The sequence below is a fragment of the Aquarana catesbeiana genome, linkage group LG02 (genome assembly GCF_042186555.1).
Source record: "Aquarana catesbeiana isolate 2022-GZ linkage group LG02, ASM4218655v1, whole genome shotgun sequence".
In the NCBI taxonomy this organism is placed as follows: domain Eukaryota; kingdom Metazoa; phylum Chordata; class Amphibia; order Anura; family Ranidae; genus Aquarana; species Aquarana catesbeiana.
The window spans coordinates 285,736,421-285,757,495 of NC_133325.1; the positions used below are offsets into that span (position 1 = coordinate 285,736,421).

A 21,075-nucleotide genomic window follows, 5' to 3' on the forward strand; every position below is an offset into this window, starting at 1 on the left:
ATAGCCACATACTAACAGAAATTTGGTCTGGCCCTGCTGAACCAGACCAATGTCAATCAGTGTATGGCCAGCTTTAGAATGAGAAGAATTAATATATTTAAGTTTAGGCTAACTCTGTGTGGTTAGATGGGAGAAAAGGCTAAAGCTGGCCACAGATAGATAGATTTTATTTTTTGGTTGGCCAGTGGACTGGTCGAAGTGGATGGAGAAATCCTCCCCACTGTGCTATTGTATTCTTACAGCGGGGACTACTTCACTGTCAGAAAACTCTGATCAGCATTGAAGCCAACTGGCTGCTTGTGCTGATCAAGTGAAACATTTTCAATATTCCTGCTTGAGAGAAACAGATCATTAGGTTGACTTCTGTCAAGCAGGAACAGCCATAGATGGATTGAAAATCTGACTGGTCTTTGCTGAAATGGCCAATTCCCAATACACCTATAGCCATCTTAACTGAAACTATTTTTAAAAACATTCCCTCCCCTCTCCTCCTATCTATCCTGCATATCCTGTATAAAAATATGTGTGTGCCTACTACTTTTTAATCCACTCCAGTTCAGTCATATGATCCTACATCTCTGGCTCCCCTGTGTAAGGAAGATTTCTGTGTAAGGAAGATTGATTTCCCCTTTATTTCTGTTCTGGGGACAACCCAAAATGTGTGATTTCTTTTCACTCTCACTTTCAGTGATAAGGGTACCAGGACATAATAAAAAAATGAATGTCCCTAACGGGGATACAGGCAGCAATAAAAACATAACAGGTGTTCTGATCCCTCTCCACTCTACTTAAAACAAAAAACAATTGCCTTTGGTTATATTTTGACAGTGTTTTTAACCCTTCCCTATTTTTATCCAAAAATGAAAAATAAATGGCTTTAGATACTACTATTAAGGATAACTACAGAATTTAGTAGAATCCTTATGGGTAATGAGCATGAACTCATAACTCATTACCTTATTAACGCAATACAATTTTATGTAGTTGAGGCTTAAAATGCTAAAAAAAAGACCTAATTCTTTGTTAAAAAAAGAGCACACATCTTGAAAGCAATCTGCAGTGAGGGCAATAAAAATGTAGCTACTGAGACCTCAACTCAAACTCTATGCTAAACAACATTCTACAGATCAATGATTCCAAACGTAGTCTAGATTTTCTGTTTGGGAATTTGATTATGTGCAAAATGTTTTATCTAGTTTCACTTATCATCCTTGGCCACACGGTGGTGCTATATGCATACTTAGTTGGATTTTGGAATAAAAGACTGAAATATTTAAAATGGGGAAAAGAGATGTATTATGCCAATTAATGCAAATGGATCTATATTGATTATGCACTAATAGCTATATTTTGTGTTATTATTGTCATTTTTTTTTCACCAAGAAGTTTTTATTTAAAAATAACAATGTTTATACTTTTTTACATAGTTTGTTTTACAGAAGAATGAGAGAAAAAAGAACAGAACAAAACATAATTTGTGGAATTTTTAAATAATTAGAATTCTGTCACGTCTCCACACTGAAATTGTCAGTGCTTAGCCACCTTAAGTCCACCTTGCTTCTGATTGACAGCACATAGCAGTGTATTGAAATCAATATCTGCCCACTGCTGTGCGCTGTCAATCCAATGCAAGCCAAACCTAATGGGGTACTAATCTTTCAGTTCCCCTATCAGGGCTCTGCTCAAGCAACAGGCACTGCATCTGTGGAAACTAGTTCCCCATCAGGTCCACCTCCCCTGTGACTTCATGGGCATTGCCACTAGTATCTTGGGACCCTTTGTTTACACTGTCAGCCAGGAATCTTCTGGCTGACAGCTGAAAGGGGCTATATATAGAACCCTATGTGGGACGCTGTCACATTTGTGATTGGGTGGATGGAAGAGGGGAAGAAGTATGTCAAAACCAATCTGAAAGACAGTGTGGAAGATGACATCACAATTAAGGAGTTGATGTGCAAAGTCTTTATGACTGGCACCTCAAAGGTACTAAACAAACAGTAAATTAATTGTGAATGCACACTGTAGGCCCCCTAACCTCAAGGATGAGGATGAAACTCATCTCTTTTCACAATTAGAAATGGTGGGGGAACAGGGCAATGGTATTATTATGGGTAACTTTAACTATACTGATATTGATTGTACATAAGGCACTGCACACTAAAGTGGGGCTTGACATTTTTAAACATATGAGTCAGATGGTGGAAGCCAGAAACAAGAACGAATGCTCCCTTGCATCAATTATTTCAAACAGCACAAGGTAGATGGTACCAACTAATGAAGAAAAGCAATTGTAAATGTGGTGCCAATATTTTAAAAAAGGTCCAAGATATATACCAGGAAACTACAGACCAGTCAACCTAACATCAATAGTATGTGACATATTTGGAGGAATTGTAAGGGACCATAACCAAGAATTTGCCAGTGGAAATTGTATCATTGGTAGCAACCAACATATATTTATGAAAGACTGTTCTTGTCATAACAACCTTTCAACATTCTTTGAGGAGGTGAGCAATAACATGGATAAAGGAAGGTCAGTGGACATAGCTTTCTTGGATTTTCTAAAGCATTCCATACACCTCCCACAAATGTTTAATTTATAAACTAAGGTCTATTGACATTGAAGAAATTGTATACACATGGATGGAATGCTGGTTACTGGAAATGGGCTAGAGTTGTGAACCTTGTCCTGGGACCAATAATGTTTATCTTGTTCATAAATAATATAGAGGTTGGAATAAATAGTTCAATTTTAGTGTTCTTAGATAGATGATACACGGGTATGAAAGGCAATAATTTTGCCACAGGATAAAGCATCTTGGTAAAATAGAAGGGTGGATGGCTAAGTGGCAGAAGAGGTTTTTCACTGAAACATGTAAAGTTAGGCACTTTGGGGCTAAAAACATGTATACAAGATACTCTTTAAAGTGGTTGTAAACCCACTAAAAAAAAAAACCTGCAAGACAAAGGCGCTGTGATTGGCCAGAGCTGCAACGATGTCACTCCTGCGCATGTGTGCAGGAGCCACGGGTACGTCAGCTGAAGTATTGGCCATGAACGAGCCGTTGCTTCAGTGTGCATATGCCGATGACATGCAGGTTTAGGAGATATCCACGGTAGCTACAGGTAAGCCTTACTATAGGCTTACCTGTAGTGAAAAGTGGTTTGTAAGGGTTTACAACCACTTTAAGGGGAGATCCTCTGGGGGAATTAAGAATGGAAAAAGAACTGAGGTCCTAGTAGATCACAGACTCAGAAAAAGAAAGCAATAACAAGCAGCAACAAGTAAGCCTAGCAGACTGCTATCATGTATTAAAAAGGATATTTACTCAAGAGATAAAACAATAATTCTATCACATTACAAAACTCTGGTTCAACCTCATCTTGAGTATGCAGTTCAGATTGGTCACCAATCCTGAGAAAGAATGTTCTTGAACTGAAGAGAGTTCGGAAAAGGGAAAAAAATGATAAGACCTCAGTTGTGAGGAATGGCTACAAAAATGTAACTTTTTCTACCCAAAGAAGAGGCGATTAAGAACAGATAGAATTGCAAAATACAGTATCTCACAAAAGTAAGTACACCCTTCACATTTTTGTATATATTTTATTATATCTTTTCATGTGACAACGCTGAACAATACACTATGCTACAATGAACAACACTTTGCTGAATGAACAACACTTTGCTACAATGTAAAGTACTGAGTGTACAGCTTGTATAACAGTGTAAATTTGCTATCCACTCAAAATAACTAAACAAACAGCCATTAATGTCTAAACTGCTGGCAGAAAAAGTGAGTACACCCCTAAGTGAAAATGTCCAAATTGGGCCCAAAGTGTCAATATTTTGTGTGGCCACCATTATTTTCCAGCACTGTCTTAACCCTCTTGGGCATGGAGTTCACCAGAGCTTCACAGGTTGCCACTGGAGTCCTCTTCCACTCCTCCATGATGACATCACAAAGCTGGTGGATGTTAGAGACCTTGCACTCCTCCACCTTCCATTTGAGGATGCCCCACAGATGCTCAATAGGGTTTAGGTCTGGAAACATGCTTGGCCAGTCCATCACCTTTAAGCTCAGCTTCTTTAGAAAGGCAGTGGTCGTCTTGGAGGTGTGTTTGGGATTGTTATGTTGGAATACTGCCTTGTGGCCCATTCGCCGAAGGGAGGGGATCATGCTCTGCTTCAGTATGTCACAGTACATGTTGGCATGCATGGTTCCCTCAGTGAACTGTATCTCTCCAGTGCCTGCAGCACTCATGCAGCCCCAGACCATGACACTCCCATCACCATGCTTGACTCTAGGCAAGACACACTTGTCTTTGTACTTCTCACCTGGATACTGCCACACACGCTTGACACCATCTGAACCAAATAAGTTTATCTTGGCCTCATTAGACCACAGGGCATGGTTCCAGTAATCCATGGCTTTAGTATGCTTGTCTTCAGCAAACTGTTTGTGGGCTTTCTTGTGCATCATCTTTAGAAGAGGCTTCCTTCTGGGACGACAGCCATGCAGACCAATTTGATGCAGTGTGCGTCGTATGGTCTGAGCACTGACAGGCTGACCCCCCCACCCTTTCAACCTCTGCAGCAATGCTGGCAGCACTCATACATCTATTTCCTAAGGACAACCTCTGGGTTTGACGCTGAGCACGTGCACTCAACTTCCTTTTCTGAGTGGAACCTGTCCTGTTAAAGCGCTGTATGGTCTTGGCCACCATCCTGCAGCTCAGTTTCAGGGTCTCCGCAATCTTCTTATAGCCTAGGCCATCTTTATGTATAGCAACAATTCTTTTTTTCAGATCCTCAGAGAGTTCTTTGCCACGAGGTGCCATGTTGAACTTACAGTGACCAGTATGAGAGAGTGAGAGCGATAACACCAAATTTAACACACCTGCTCCCCATTCGCACCTGGGACCTTGTAACACGAATTAGTCACATGACACTGGGGAGGGACAATCGATAATTGGACCCAATTTGGACATTTTCACTTAGGGGTGTACTCACTTTTGTTGCCAGCGGTTTAGACATTAATGGCTGTGTGCTGAGTTATTTTGAGGGGACAGCAAATTTACACTCCCCTACTTTACATTGTAGCAAAGTGCCATTTCTTCAGTGTTGTCACATGAAAAGATATATTAAAATATTTACAAAAAATGTGAGGGGTGTACTCACTTTTGTGAGATACTGTACATGCATGACTGCAGTATCAGGAATAAACTCCTTCATCTAAGATTCTTTTAAGTAGGCATGCAGCCACACAATGATGTTGAACAAGGAGTGGTTTAAAATTAAGCAGCGAAAGGGATCCTTCATGCCGCGTACACACGGTCGGACTTTTCAGCTAAAAAAGTCCGACAGCCCATCCGACAGACTTTCGTCAGACTTTTGATGGACTTTTGGCGAACTTTCAACAGACTTTCTAATGACCGGACTTATCTACACACACCAAAGTCCGATGGATTCGTACGTGATGACGTACACCGGACTAAAATAAGGAAGTTGATAGCCAGTAGCCAATAGCTGCCCTAGCGTGAGTTTTTGTCTGTCGGACTAGCATACAGACAAGTGGATTCCTGGGTCCGGCGTAGTTACGACGTAAAGATTTGAAGCATGTTTCAAATCTAAAGTTCGTCAGATTTGCGGCTGGAAAAGTCCGCTAAAAGTCCGGGGAAGCCCACACACGATCGAATTGTCAGCCGGCTTTGGCCCGTCGGCGTCCGTCGGACTTTTGTAGACGAAAAGTCCGACCGTGTGTATGCCCCATAAGACCGTCACACTTTTGAGAAAACAAAGTCCGCTGGAGCCCACACACGATCGAATTGTCCGACGAAATCCAGTACGCCGGACCAAGTATGCCGTAAAGTCCAATCGTGTTTACGCGGCATTAGAGTTCTTTTGTTAGGGTCTAGTCAAGGCATCAAAAGCAGAGTCAAAGAAATACCCTTTTTTATTGACAGCCACTCTGAGTTTAGAAGGATATACATGAAGTAGGGAAATTCCACAAACTATGTTTAACATACAAGAATTTTACTCTTTTTTTCTATAACTAGAGGAAAAGCAGGAAAATAAGGCTGACCCTATACTATATGGACCCTCTCCATTGCAAACTAAAAGATTTTTGCTGTCAAAGGTATTTTGCATAAACAAGTCTCAATAAATTCAGTGGGATGTAGACATGCTCATGAATACCAATACATCTAAATGTTTTGCATTTGAGTCTATTTTCCAGATCTTTCAATTTTGATATCATGTGTATTTGTCTTTAATCTGAGCATGGCCACGTCATGTTTTAAGGGTATAGCCTTGCCCTCTATATCTCCTACTAGACTTCCCAGTGCAGAGGAGTCCCCCTTATTAACTGAGAGCAGGACTTCTGTAAAGTAGGCTTAGCATGAGCAGCATTGACAGCCCAGGCAGTGGAAATGACAGGGTATTTAGGCTACTCATTAATACTCTCCCTTATTTTGTTCCACTCACCCCAATGGTGTGTGTTCAGGTTCCTCAGTAATGTGTACAGGGCATTCTGGGGATATAGAGGATTGAGTATTTGCGTGTTTGCCCATGCTCTCCTCCTTTGCAAGAGTGTAGGCAAAGGGTTCCAGCAGGAGTGTGGCATCCTTGTTGTCGGTGGCATGGAAGCTGGTGTCATTTTAAGGATACAAAGCCTGCTGCAGAGGAATTCCAGAGTTTTTTTCTTTCTAGCAAGTAACATGGAGCAAAGCTGATGGTGGGCAAGAGGGAGAGGGCTGATGTAGGTGGGAGACCAAAAGCAGGATGAATGAAGCAGAGCCAGGCTGAACATCAGGATCAGCAGCAGGAGCCCTGTACTATGCATCCAGCTACAATGCCAAGCAAGCAGCAAAATGCACAGTTTAAACATATACATTTTTATCTGCCACAGGATTTGTAATTCTATGCACCTAGTTCTGATAGAGGCTCCACAGCATATCCAGTTTCTAAAATTCTACTACAGCAGCTTAACAGCTGTCAAAAACACTGATCAAACACTCCCTGTCTGTCAGCCCATGTGCACTACAGGAGAATATGACTATGGTTTCAAGTGATGGCCCTCCCTCTCCTAAACTGAGTGCTGCTGTACAGGGCATTACATGAGCCAAAGTCAAGACAAAATGATGTAATTACTCTTGTTGCAGTAAAATATATTTAATAAATATAGCTTACATTTGTTTGTAACTGCATTCACTCTGTGTTTATATAGTGTATATCTGCCTGGATTCTAACATTATTGGGACTTCTGATGACAGCAATATAGCAGTAGTTGTTACTGACTTGGATTTTAAGCTCTGAGGCTGTAATCCGGATCCTGGCATCCCATCCTTCAGCACATTAGTGACATTTTGCTCCACCTTTTAGTTTGCTTAGTGTACTTCCACTATAGTAGACCCTACACTTTTATACTTTGAGTCTTTGAACAGAGATCAGCCTTAATGTGGCTAGCCATGCATGGTATGCTCTTACGTTACAGTGCAGCCATATGGAAATGTCAACACAGCTGCCCAATATGCAATATTCCACCAGTAGCCTCACCTGCAGAACATCAAGTTCAGCAAGTTGATGGCAAGGTACAGAGCAGCATAGAAGCAGCACAGTAAGGGGTCTATTTTTATATTTTTTTCCACACAAAGTTTACACATTTCACAATTTTTTTCAGTGGATTTAAAAAAAATCACTTTAACCACTTGCCTACAGGGTACTTACACCCCTTTCCTGCCCAAGTCATCTTTCAGCTCAGTGCTGTCGCACTTTGAATGACAATTGCGCTGTCATGCTACACTGTACCCAAACAAATATTTTATCATTTTCCTCACACAAATATAGCTTTATTTTGGTGGTATTTAATCACTGCTGGGTTTTTTTATTTTTTACTAAAAAAAAAAAAAATTCTGAAAAATCGATTACTGGCATCTCCGTGTTTACATGTGACCGGCTGTGATTGGACACGGAGCCACAGAGATCCGGGTCGTGCCATGTCCTAGCAACACGGCGTGGCCACGATCGATGTGCTGTGCACCCCCGCGGGTGCGCAAGAGCAGCCGTTCTGGGACGCCGTCATATGACGGCGTCCCAGAACGAGAGCCGCACCACTGTCATTTGACCATGGACGGGCGGCAACTAGTTAAAAATGTATAACAAAAGTTGTAAATCTTGGGTGAAAACATACACACACATATATATATATATATATATATATATATATATATATATATATATATATATATATATATATATATATATTTATATACAGTATATACATTCAATCCATATATACATTCAAGGCCATATTTCTGTTAGATTTTACATTTTATAAATTCATTCACAAAAGGAATATCAGAATGCAGGAAATTTGATGTATAATTCATCTGAAGGAGGTGTATCAATCAAAGAATAAGAATTGTAGAATTGTATCGCTGGGACTTATTAGTGTCAGTACAATATCCAAGTTGTTAGTGGAATAAGATGTTGTCTAAACATTTCTTGCTTGTATACTTTTACAAACTGTAACAGTAAAGTCTGTACTTAAAATAAGCCTGTGCCATGCAGTGCTGCAAAGCAACAGGTTAATTTAAAGCAGAAGTAAACCTTCCTATACTCCTGTCTGCCAAGGATAGTGCCATTTTGGCCTCTTTTTCGATCTGCAGTTGTCATGGTGCTGCCCCAGTGGTCCTGCAATGGGATACCAAGGGCTTGGTCACTTCCAGAGTGTCAAAGAGTGAAGAAGAGTGCCAGCTGATGAGGGAGAAATGTATTGGATTAGTGGTGTGCTTATTCTAATTCCCCTAAATGAAAAGAGAATTTGACCCTTGCAGTGTAGGCATGGGGACACGTCAAGGTGAACATTTAGAAATACCTGGAGTTCAGGATTAATTGCAAAATAACTGCATTTCTGTATATTTATGGATGTTTACATTTTATATGATAAGTATAATTAAATCTTTTTGTTTTGAGTATAGAGACAAATGAATATAGACTACAGTGACAGATCAACCTGATATAGGAACCAGCAGGCAGTTTTATGCGCCAAGGTCTATGTGCTTCTATTGACAACAAATTGTATTTTTTAAGCTGTATTTGCTATCTGGGTCATGGAATTTGTCCAGCTCTGTTTAAGAGTTTATTCAGCAAAACAATTCTTTCAAATCCTGTTTTAGTTTTTGTATTGTATTAATATTGCACATAAACACAACGTAACTTACAAAATTCCTGCTAAATTAGTACTAAAGCATCGTTCACATGTGGTATACTAAAGTGTACACCCATGGAGGATCATGTTTACCCACACAGGGATGCACAGGTGTTCTGGCAGGCAGTCCCATTTATGTCAATTGGGATGCAATAGCTACACAGGCATAGCTGCTGTTCCCAATCTGACATCCGTGTGGGTGTGGGTACATGACCCTGAACACAGACAGTGTAAACTCAGGGACATGCATGCAGATTTACATGAATATAAAATTGGGGAAAACAGCTCTGTTCATGCGGGTGCTACATCCCAAATGACGCCATTTACTTCTGTGTGCGTTACTGCAAGTTTAACGCCATATAGTTTTGTGCATTACTGCCAGTTTAACGCCATATAGTTCTGTCTGAGTTACTGCCAGTTTAACACCATAAAGTTCTGTCTGAGTTACTGCCAGTTTAACACCATATAGTTCTGTGTGTGTTACTGCCAGTTTAACGCCATATAGTTTTGTGCGTTACTGCAAGTTTAACGCCATTTACTTCTGTGTGCATTACTGCCAGTTTAACGCCATATAGTTCTGTGTGCGCTACTGCCAGTTTAACGCCATATCGTTTTGTGTGCGTTACTGCCAGTTTAACGCCATAAAGTTTTGTGCAGTACTGCAAGTTTAACGCCATTTACTTCTGTGTGCATTACTGCCAGTTTAACACCATTTACGTCTTTGTGCGTTACTGCAAGTTTAACGCCATTTACTTCTGTGTGCGTTACTGCAAGTTTAATGTCGTATAGTTCTGTGCGTCACTGTACATTTGGCCTATTATATTGCAGTATATTATAGTGTATCCATGGAGTGTGTCTGTGTAGTGTGAGTACTCAAATTAAAGTGCACCAAACACCACTTTACATTGATTAAAGTGCATCTATGTACAGATTCTTCTTTACATTTGCTTATAAGCACTGCCCCCTCCCTCCCAATAATGTCTGGGAGGGCAACAAGGAGAGGCAATTGTTCCCTAGGCACTGTAAGGGGGCCAGCAACAAATGTGTCCACGGGCAAAGGTGGACATGGTGGTCAGTCTGTAGGCAGGGCATAATTTTCTCTGTTTGTGAGTTTGCCCATGCTATCCAGCCACAGCATGCAGAGGAGGTGTTGGACTGGCTTACTAAACCTTCCTCATCCTCCTCATACTCTGTCATGCAAGCAGAGACAAGTGTGCAGTCCCCTGCAGTTGCCAGAGTGGATAAACCTGCCTCCTTGTCCACATCTATTACTGCCACAACCCCAACATCAGCCATGGAGGAGTCAGCTGAGTTATTTGACCACAGCATCAGCCACTTATACCTTGATGATGACCAGCCATTACTGGATAAACTGAGGAAAAATAGGGATGATGCTGGTGATAACCTCCCATAAGGAACAGACTCAAAATGGAAAAACTACCACTGTTTGGGGGAACTAACAGACATCCTCACCAGTACTGGCTCCAGAACTTATGCCGCGTACACAAGAGCAGAATGTCCGACAGAAAAAGTCTGACGGAAGCTTTTCATCGTATATTCCGATCATGTGTATGCCTCATTGGACTTTTTTTAGAAAATTCTGATGGACCTAGAAATAAAACATAAACATGTTCTAAATATTTCCGGCGGAACCAATTCCTATTGGGAAAACCGCTCGTCTGTATGCTGTTCCGACGGACCAAAAACGACGCATGCTCTGAAGCAAGTACAAGACAGAAGCTATTGGCTGCTGGCTATTGAACTTCCTTTTTCTAGTCCCGTCGTACATGTTGTACGTCACCGCATTCTTGACAGTCGGACTTTGGTCGGACTTTGGTTTGACTGTGTGTAGGCAAGACCGCTTGAATGGAATTCCGTCGGAGTTCCATCGGAGAAAACTTCGAAGTTTATTCCGATGGCAAAACCGGTCATGTGTACAGGGCATTAGCCTTTTCCTTTCTGTAAGAGTATAACAAATTCTAAACAGTATAACTGAGTATAAAATAAATTATCTGTTAATGGCCAGATGCAGAAACCAGTGTGCTTTTTATCAAAGTATCATTATGATGAAAATTATTTGACACATTTTGCACAGCAGTGCTAAAGCATGAGGTCTAGCCAGGCAATTCTCTTTTGCAGAATAAAAGGTCACGAATGGCAATGGCTTTAATTCTTTTAGGGTTTCAGATGATATCTTTCTATATTTAAAAATACATCTTACCTGTACAAATGAAACTTGATAGTCCACCATACACGACATCATCGTTGTCTGGTAAAATAAACGGACACCGCGTTTGAACCTCCAAACAGTATTGCTTGCAAGGAATTTTGCTACTGCATTCGAATTGTGTAACTTGGAAATACTGGGAACACAGCCAGGATTTATAGACAGTCTGGAAAGAAAAAAAAAACTGTAAGGTAATGTTATATAGCAATTTGTTTTGTTTACTTTAACTCTGAATACATTAATGCAGCTAAGCTTTAAAAAATGCTAAGTAATTATCACACAGGGGATTTATAATAATCATTATTTTGACATGTCCACTGTGCAATTTAGAGCCTCAATTAATTGTATTTTTCATCTGTAATATCAGCTAATTTACATGATATATTAGCCTGCATACAATGCCAGTGCAACAGAGACTGCATATCTATTCCTTTAATTTGTCTAATGGCTACTACTGTGCAACTGTTTGATTCACATTTATTTGCATGTTATACAAGAGAATCTATTGGAAGCATGCAATATAACATAACTGATACCAACAGTCCCTGGCAAAGAATAGCAAGCAGTCATGGTCATTCAGCACACATTTTCAAAACTCAATTCATGTTTACAGTATAGCTCCACTTTTTGGTAAATGTTATATTTAAAGAGCAGCAAAAGGTGAAATGGCAGTCAATAAAGTGGGCAATGGAAAGGTTCAAAGTGGTATTGTTTCCAGACTAAATGTAGACATTTGAAAGAGATTTCATCTCAGTTTGTGTTTTAATAATACAAACTGAGGTCCTATGTGTCTACAGATAACCCCACAACAATCAAATGTAATTATTCCTCATAAATTACCCTGGATAAAAGCCCACTGAACCATAAATGAGCAAGACAGATAATGAATATGGTTTTCAGTGTTGATTTGATTGCAGTGCTGCTTAATGATATCACAATTTCCAGAAAAGTGGAGTGTGGCTGTAAGGTTTCCGATATATTTACACTGTAAGAGAAACCACTAAAATCAACATGATTTTACTGATTTGTTCATCAGAGAAAAATACAGCAAGAGAGGAAGAAATGTATTCAGATCCTGTAGCCTCTTATCCAGCCAGGAGCACTTCAGATGGACTGGATTGCAATGTCAAATAAGGTCAGATACCACAATCCATATTGATACAGCAAAGCAAAAAGCTAACACCTTACCAAACCAATATGTATTTAGCTATTATACCTTATTTTGTCATCCATACTGTGGTGCTTATAGAATGTAGTTTTATGGAAAAAAAATGATAATAATGTAGGCTCATATTATCATATTAAAGACCCATATCTCTGCGAAAGGCAGTTTATTCAATATTATTTAATGGCACACTAATTTCACAAAAAAATGCTATTCTCAGCCTAAGTTTATAAATCCTCCAACGTGTGCTTATGCTGATTGTGTGAATACAATAAAAACATTACTTCAGCAATCCAAACATTACGTACAAAGCATTATGTATTCATCTGTGTACTGTGATGTTATAGCCAGCAGAGCCTAGACCCACAATGAGCATCTTCCAGGGTGCAGCAGTCAAGTAATAGCAACCATATTATGCTAACCACCTGTCAGCAGCAGGTAGTCTCCATTGCCTGCCATCTGCTCCCTCACAGGCTTCAAATCATGAAAACTAGCTTGTTGTGAAATATATGCCAACGTACATGTCCTATGAGTGCTGCTCTTTTTGTTTTGATGCTCATCAATTTTACATTAAATACTCAAGCATTATTTGGATTACACATGGATGGTTTTCACAGCAGACCATAACACAAACAAAGCAATATTGATCCATGACGTACGATCAGTCAGAGCAGTAATAAAAACTAGCAAAAAGAAAATTGGACTGTGTCCATTACAACCAATTCAATTTCACGTGCCACTTTTCCAGTGGCCGTCAGAAGATCAATACTTATTCCTTGTTATGGGCCTTATATTTCCATGGTCTATTTCTTATATATTAATTTCTTGGTGTTTTGTAGTAACAATTTGGAGCAGCAATATTTGTTTGGGCCATGTGATGTCCTGCTATTGGTCGGAAATTAACAACTCTGGTCATTCACTTTAGCTCAGTATATTGTAGCTAAGCCAAACACAGCCAGTGTAGAAGGCTGTGTGTAAATATTCATATAGGATCTTGTTATTTAAGCATACGGAGTTCCTCATATAAAAAAGCATAACCTGTGAATGCTGTGAGATTCCAAAACCAGCTTTGCAAAATGTATATAGTATCTACAGTATATAGCATAGCAAAGCACAACACCATGACAAAATGCAAAGAAAACAGAAATAATGTTTGTGACATTTTGAAACTGAAGGCATATGAACTTATGACAACAGTCAATGGATATAAGAAAAGTCAAATTGAGTATCTTTTTTATGAACACTGTTTCTGTGATAGTGTGGAATGACATGACTAATATTATCAGCTTCAATATATTGTATACTTTCCTGGTTAAAGGGATGCACTCCATGTGTGCATGTTTAGCAGGGCAAGAGTCAGGAAACCTACAAGTGTAAGCAATTAAACCATCTTTTGATGCCTATAATTATAATAAATTAATTACAAGGTCAATCTGGTTTCAGCCCATTTTTGTGTCAGATGGTTTCTCTGTTTGATAATTAGGAAAACAACTGACCAAGGGTGTAACTTTAGGCACAGCAGACCATGTGAATGCTATGGGGTCCATATGCAGAAGGAACACAGCACAGTCTGGCTACCCAGTAATTTATGCACTTAGCAATAGCATTTTGGAAATACATTGTGATTAAATAAATGTGTATGTATTTATAGTTTTAGACCAGTTGCTATGAATGTAATTAGTACTCTATATCACTAGAGGAATAGCCTTTGGGATAGAAATGAAAGAGATCCTATTACACATGCTTGATGTGAATAAAGAACAAGATTATCATTATACTAAGGAGTGCTGGTGAAGAATATTACTTTCCTATGATTGTATAGAGGCAACATCCACCAATTCACTACAACTTCACACACGAACTGTGGGCAAGGCTGTAAGAAGTACAACAGATACAATTCAACTTCACAATCCTGCATCTGACACAAAAATGAAAAAGGAATGATACTTGTATGTTTACATTTCCTTTGTTGCTTTATTTGAGATAACAAACATTGCTGGACCCATGACCCGTTGGGAAGCTCAGGTAAGAACCCAGTTTCAGTACAGTTGAGGAATAAATGAGCAAGTCCAACTAAAATAATTGATTTTATATTTACCTTGAAAAGGTCAAGACAGGTCAAGGTAAAGGGAATAATTAATGCTTTGAATGCTCATACTTAATATTTTCCCCAAGTAACATCAGTATTTGACAATGATTCGCAAAGTCTTTACTGAATTCTGATCCTCACCTTTAACTTTGGGTTTGCAAATTTTTGTTTAATCCCAAGGATAATATCATATACCCCACAAAATACTTACATACAAAGCTTACAAATGAACTGCTTATTCTGTACAAATATGTCATTATTAAAACACTGAAAGGCAAGACAGTCTGGATGTGATTTAATCTGACAGTGACTGCTGCAAATTGTGTTCTTCCTTTGGGAACTAGCTTGCTTAAAGCACTAAGACGCTCTTGACTACAATGTGGAGTTTTTCATGTTGTGTGTTCTATAATTGTCAGAATTTATGTATATCCTTTAGCAAAGAGGTAATATTTACCTTTTATGTTTTGTGTGTTATACTGTTTTTACTTGGTTTGATTTGTTGACATCAAACATGTAGGATATAGTACAAATCACAGATCTGCCAAGCTATGCTTTTCAAATATGTAACAATATATACCACTAAAAAGAAATTCACACAGCAGTAAAATATGTAGTTTTCATTCAAATGGCAGATGATGAATGTTCTGGGCTTACTCACAAACATGTCTCTGTATGCAAGGTTAAAGCTTCTTCATCATATTTTTGGCCTATTTTATCAGTCAGTGGGATGGATTTAATAAAGGCAAATAGGCTGTGCACTTTGCTAATGCAGTTGTACTCATTTTACCTAGAGCTTAGTAAATGTGATAAAGCTCTGCTCATTTCCATCATCCAATCATGTGCAAGCAAAAATGCTTTTTATTTATTTTCCTTGCGCCTGATTGGGTATTCTTTACAAAGTGAAGCTTTACCACATTACAATTACTAAGGAAAATGAGTGCAACTACACTTTCAAAGTGCACAGTGTATTTGTCTTTAGTAAATCAACCCCAAGATCACCTTACCCATGCAGGGCAAAGAAACAGCGCCTGTGCAATAGGCCCTTCTAAAATCCTTTTACTCAACAGGCCTGCACTCCCTCATCACTCCTTCATCCATTTCAGCTGGCATTGGCACTGGTGGTAATAGAGTAGGAAGTGGCAAGCAAGGACAGGCAAAACGAGTTTAAGGGGGGTGAGGGCAAGGCCCTTTGCAGAAATATTGTCACTTTTCCCAACATAGGCAAAGTGACATGTGTCTCTTTAGAGAAGAACTCTAGTCTAAACAATAATATGTCCTTGTAATGGAGGTATGGCAAACTCTAAAAATAATCTGATTAGAATTCACACCTGCCTTTCAACTTTTGCATGCCACTGCCTTTCATGGCCATTGAGACTCTGGTATTTGGCAAACAAATAACAGCACAGTTTGGGTTTAGGATCTAAGTGGCTTTTCCCACAATGTCCTTGGTTCCTGGACACACCAAAAAAAGTTTCTCTGCCTCCCTCCCTCAACAGCTTAGAGAGGCAATGCCTGGGGAAGCAGAGGTAGCTGAGAAAATGACTTGCAGGCAGATAAGTGGTCCTCCACTGTGTGAACTGGCATATGGGCAGCAGCCTAATAGCATGCAGCTTCTCCAGAAAATCCAGTTACTGTGGTGAGCAACACCTGAAATGCTACAAGAGTACTCCAGCTCCCATGGGGTGGACACTCCTATGTCCTTGGGCCTGAGATCCCTTCAACTGTTTACCTTGGTTACCAGAGCTACCCTGAACTTAACTTGGAGGGGTGCTGCCTATGAGGATAAGCACAAGTAGCTTTTTGCATTCTGAACTACTGAAGAATTGATTCTCGGCTAGACTCTCTGTTGTTATAGAGTTTTATTGAGACCATGCTATGTAGCCACAAGTTACCTTAGTTGAGCCACAGAGAAATTGGCATGAAGTGTCCATGTTTGCTTTGCTTTAACACCTGTTTTGTGACAACATCATATGACGTGCCTCTTGCACATTCTCGATCTGTCACCGGCTGTGTCCATAGTTGTGTCCACTGATCACTGCACCAGCCCACTGCCTGTGTCATGTGATAGCTTTGACCAATCGCAGCAGATCACATGACATTTGTAAACAATGGATGGTTTCCTTTCATGCCATTCATTGTATACAATTGTGTTGCTAGCAGTGATTGGTCACAGTGATCACATGGTACAGACAGGGTCAATCACAGCCCATCTGTACCATGTGATTAGCTTTGACCAATCACAGCTAATCACAACAAAAGACACTGAATGAACTAGTTTCATTCAGGAAAAATGGTTGCTTATACTAATGAAATTCATTGGTATATTTAATCATAATGTGTAAAAAAAAAAAGAAAAATCCTGATTACTTCCCCCAGAGTAGTACAGTGTTACTATGGTAACGCTGTATTGCTCTGGTCAGTGTGTTAGAAAAAAAAATCATTAAAAAAAAGAAAAAAAAAATATTATTTTTTTTTTTTACATACTGTCACCAGTCAGTGTCCTTAATCGCCACCACACAAGTTATATAATACATATATCATATATGTTGCCAAGCTAATATAGTGAAAATAAATTGCTAAAAACAAAAGTCCATATCAACATGAGAGCTGGCAAAGGTAAAAAGAGTATATGATATAGTCCAAATCCAATATGTTTTTTGCAGAGAGATGCCACTGATATTGTGTGGAGGTTGTGCTACTCCATAAATGTAGTCACCACATGGGCCATCACCATTATAAGAAATGCACTCTTACCAGATTGAAATGAAGCCACTACCTAGTCTGATTCGCCTGTTGTAAACACTTCCACTGGGAACACTCAGTTCATGCCCTTTTGTTCCAATATGTCAGGCTGGCTTTCTCTTATATTAGAAGATTAGTAGAGACAATAGTGGCCATATATATAATTGAATATCCCCATGTAGTCAAAGCAAGGAAAGCCACATAATGTAAATCGGCTAAAAACTTTTATGTAAAAACATGATACACATTCTACTCACATGATAAAAAGAGGGTAAGCGAATAAAAATTCAAAATTTCAGTGGCAGTGTCACATGCATAGGTTCAACCCAACGCGTTTCATCCCATAGGACATCATCTGGGGCAAATTTTTTTAACCTACTTTATATTTTGGAGAAAGCAATAAAAAGTTCTAGAACATGGAAATAAGGGTAGAAACACCCAACCCTCTGATGCGGGCAGGAGCAGAGTTGGGAATTCTGGTAAGAAGATATGAGGGAAATACATATATATATATATATATATATATATATATATATATATATAGGCCAGTATGGTGGCCTGAATTGATAGGGGGAGCCTGGGGGGTATTTAAGCAGCCCACTTTCGCATGCTCCTTGTTGGCTCCAGTGCGCGATTTGTTACGTCACCAGGCCAACTCTTCAGCTCAATTTGTGTTTGTGAGTCTGTTGTTCCCGAATACAGTGTGTTGCGGTTGCTTATTTGTGGTTTTTCAATCAAGTCTTGCTTGCTGTCGCAGGTAGGAGTCGTTACTTTGCATTCGTATCATGTTCTAATTGTTGCCATTCATTGTATCCCCATGCCGCGTGTTTAGTTCCCGCAGCGGAACTTAGGAATTGTTCGTACAAGGTTCTTCTTCCATTTTATTTACCAAACCAAAGTTATTTGTGTGCGTCATGCACGGTGCCACACCACACTTTTCTGATGCATTGCACACCCGCTACAGTCCGATGCAAACTTCAGTCGCACGGCACACTGTCGCAGGTAGGATTCGTTACCATGTTTTTGTCGTTTCAATTCGTGGCCACTCCTTGTGTCACCCATGTCCTGTGTTCAGTTCCCGCAGTTGAATTTACAAATCAATCGTACTTCTTCTCTCATCTATTCACTAAATCAAAGATATTTTTAAGTGCCCCATGCACGGCGCTACGCCACACTTTTCCAATACGTTGCACTCCCGGCTCTGTTCGATGCAAACTCACTCGCGTGGCTCACTGGAGCAGGTAGGATTTGTTTCTAAATTTTTTATGTCACGTTGATTCGTTACCATTCGTTGTGTTTCCCATGTCGTTCGTTACAGATCATACAAATGTTGTCCTTATCCCCCTTAGGGTTACAATTTATCCTTCACAGCCAATTTTCTCTATCTTTTCTGTCTTTGTCTGTCAAGGCCACCTTTGAGACAGCTACCTCTCCCTTTAAAACCGCGTCTTCTGCTGCACGGACACTTGCAGTCTGCAACAATGTCTTCTGCAGCACACACACTCGCAAACCATTGAGACCCTTGCAACCATGCAATATCATCTCAGCAACCTGACACTCATTGAGACCCTTGCAACCACGCAAAATCATGAGACCCTTGCAACCACACAATTTCGTCTCAGCAACCCGCCACTCGTTGAGATCCTTGCAACCATGCAATATCGTCTCAGCAATCTGATACTCATTGAGACCCTTGCAAACATGCAAATATGTCTCAGCAGCCTGACACTCATTTGAGACCCTTGCAACCACGCAATATCGTCACAGCAACCTGACACTCATTGAGACCCTTGCAACCACGCAAAGTCGTCTCAGCAACCCGACACTTGTTGAGATCCTTGCAACCACGCAATATCATCTCAGCAACCTAACTCTCATTGAGACCCTTGCAGCCATGCAAAATAGTCTCAGCAGCCTGACACTCATTTGAAACCCTTGCAACCACGCAATATCGTCTCAGCAACCTGACACTCATTGAAACCCTTGCAACCACGCGATATCGTCTCCAGTAGCATAAAACACTTCCTGGCACTCAACAATGTGCAAACCTACGTACAAAACTAACTTGCAAACACACCTCAGTGGCACACAATCAGCCACACAGACGCGCAGCAGATACCAGTTGGCCATTCATCTCTAGTGGCTTGCAGGCCACTCATCTTTTTCTCTGTCTTTCTCCCTGTGGTCAGACATTATCTCCCCAGGCAAAAAAAAGGAGGGGAAGAACATACAGTTCACATCTTCACCAGAGTCAGTCGCATGACAGAGATGGGCCAGTTTATTTCAGGTAAAAGGAGTATACATGTTACACTCATGTCACCCTCACCACAGGTTTCCGGTTGACCCAGTCTCGATCCGTGCCAGGATCCCACTACTAGTTCTCCAGTCAGGTGTGTAGTTCACGGGTCTTTCTCTTAACTGAGTTTCTGTGCCCCACTTGGCTCTCTATCCACTGCTACATCTCTTCATGACACTTGCACCCCCTTATTGTCTTGGCATTCAGGAAATTTAGAGATGTTTTCTGCTCAGCTGCCCCCAGAAAGAGGCAAGAGCTGGATCTATATCTCCACACAGTCACAGACTTAGGATACAAGTATGGAGGGCACTCCTTCTACGACTACCAACGGTCATTTTTGGCCAAGACAGCTGCCAGGCTCAGCCAGTTCTAGGTCAAGACAGACTGGAGTGTTTCTGAAACAGGGCTGTTCTGCTGCCACTTCACAGGCCTCTACTCCCCAATCTGTACTATTTGCCAGTCCGCTACCCACACACCAAATTGGTTCTCTGATGCGGCCATAAGGTGCCCCTTCTACCCTCCTTCCACCTCTGGCACCGGTTAGGGCTGACCAGTCCCCGATCAATTGCGGCAACTGGGCAGACTAGGATGGCCTGCCTTTTCAGCAGGGGGCGCCGTCATATGTAACAATTACAATCAGGGCAGATGCTTCCATGGCCGGTGCAGGCTACTCCACGTTTGCACAGCATGCCATAAAGCACACCCAAAGTCCACCTGTCAACTGAAACAGCAGGGAAAGTCCTGACTTGGCTGGATAGATGTCAGTTGGTTGGGGTTCTACCTATCTACACACCCCAACCCCTCACTGGCCGGCAATATTCCTAATGCACGTCTCCACAGCAGTGTTCCACACTGGCCTCATCACCTTACCCCTCGCCACCCACAAATGCAGGAACCTCCAGTCTGCTGGCTATCGATGAACAGGCCATAGACTCATTACTACAGATGGAACTGGACAGAGGCTTCATCATTGATCCCTTCCCACAATCTCATTCCTCTCATTTTCCGAGCCTGAACTCCCTGATTCCTTCCAAGGAATTTTCCCTCAAATACGCCTAAGTTGACCTGGCCATCCATGCCATCATTGGGATAGGACCCGGCGCCTGGCTGTCCAAAGCAGACATCTCAGATGCATTCAAACTCTTCCCTATAGAGCCATCCCTTTGGCGGTGGCAAGGTATTAAGTAGAGGGAACCTTATTACTTCACCACCAAGCTGATCTTCGGGTCCAAGAGCAGCCATGGCTGTTTGACGTCTTTGCTTAGGCCCTCACATGGATTCTGTCACACCAGGCCCACTGTCAGACAGTCATCCACTACCTTGATGACTTCCTGCTCATCGAACAAC

General features: G+C 40.7%; 1 protein-coding gene across 1 annotated transcript in view; it reads right to left on the bottom strand.

Moving 5' to 3' along the window:
* The window catches only part of NALF1 (NALCN channel auxiliary factor 1), a 718,818-nt gene that overhangs the window by 14,065 nt on the left and 683,678 nt on the right, over positions 1-21,075 (bottom strand). Inside the window, exon 2 of the mRNA XM_073614475.1 lies at positions 11,431-11,602. Within this exon, the coding sequence (XP_073470576.1) occupies positions 11,431-11,602 (172 nt within the window). The remainder of the gene's footprint in view (positions 1-11,430; positions 11,603-21,075) is intronic.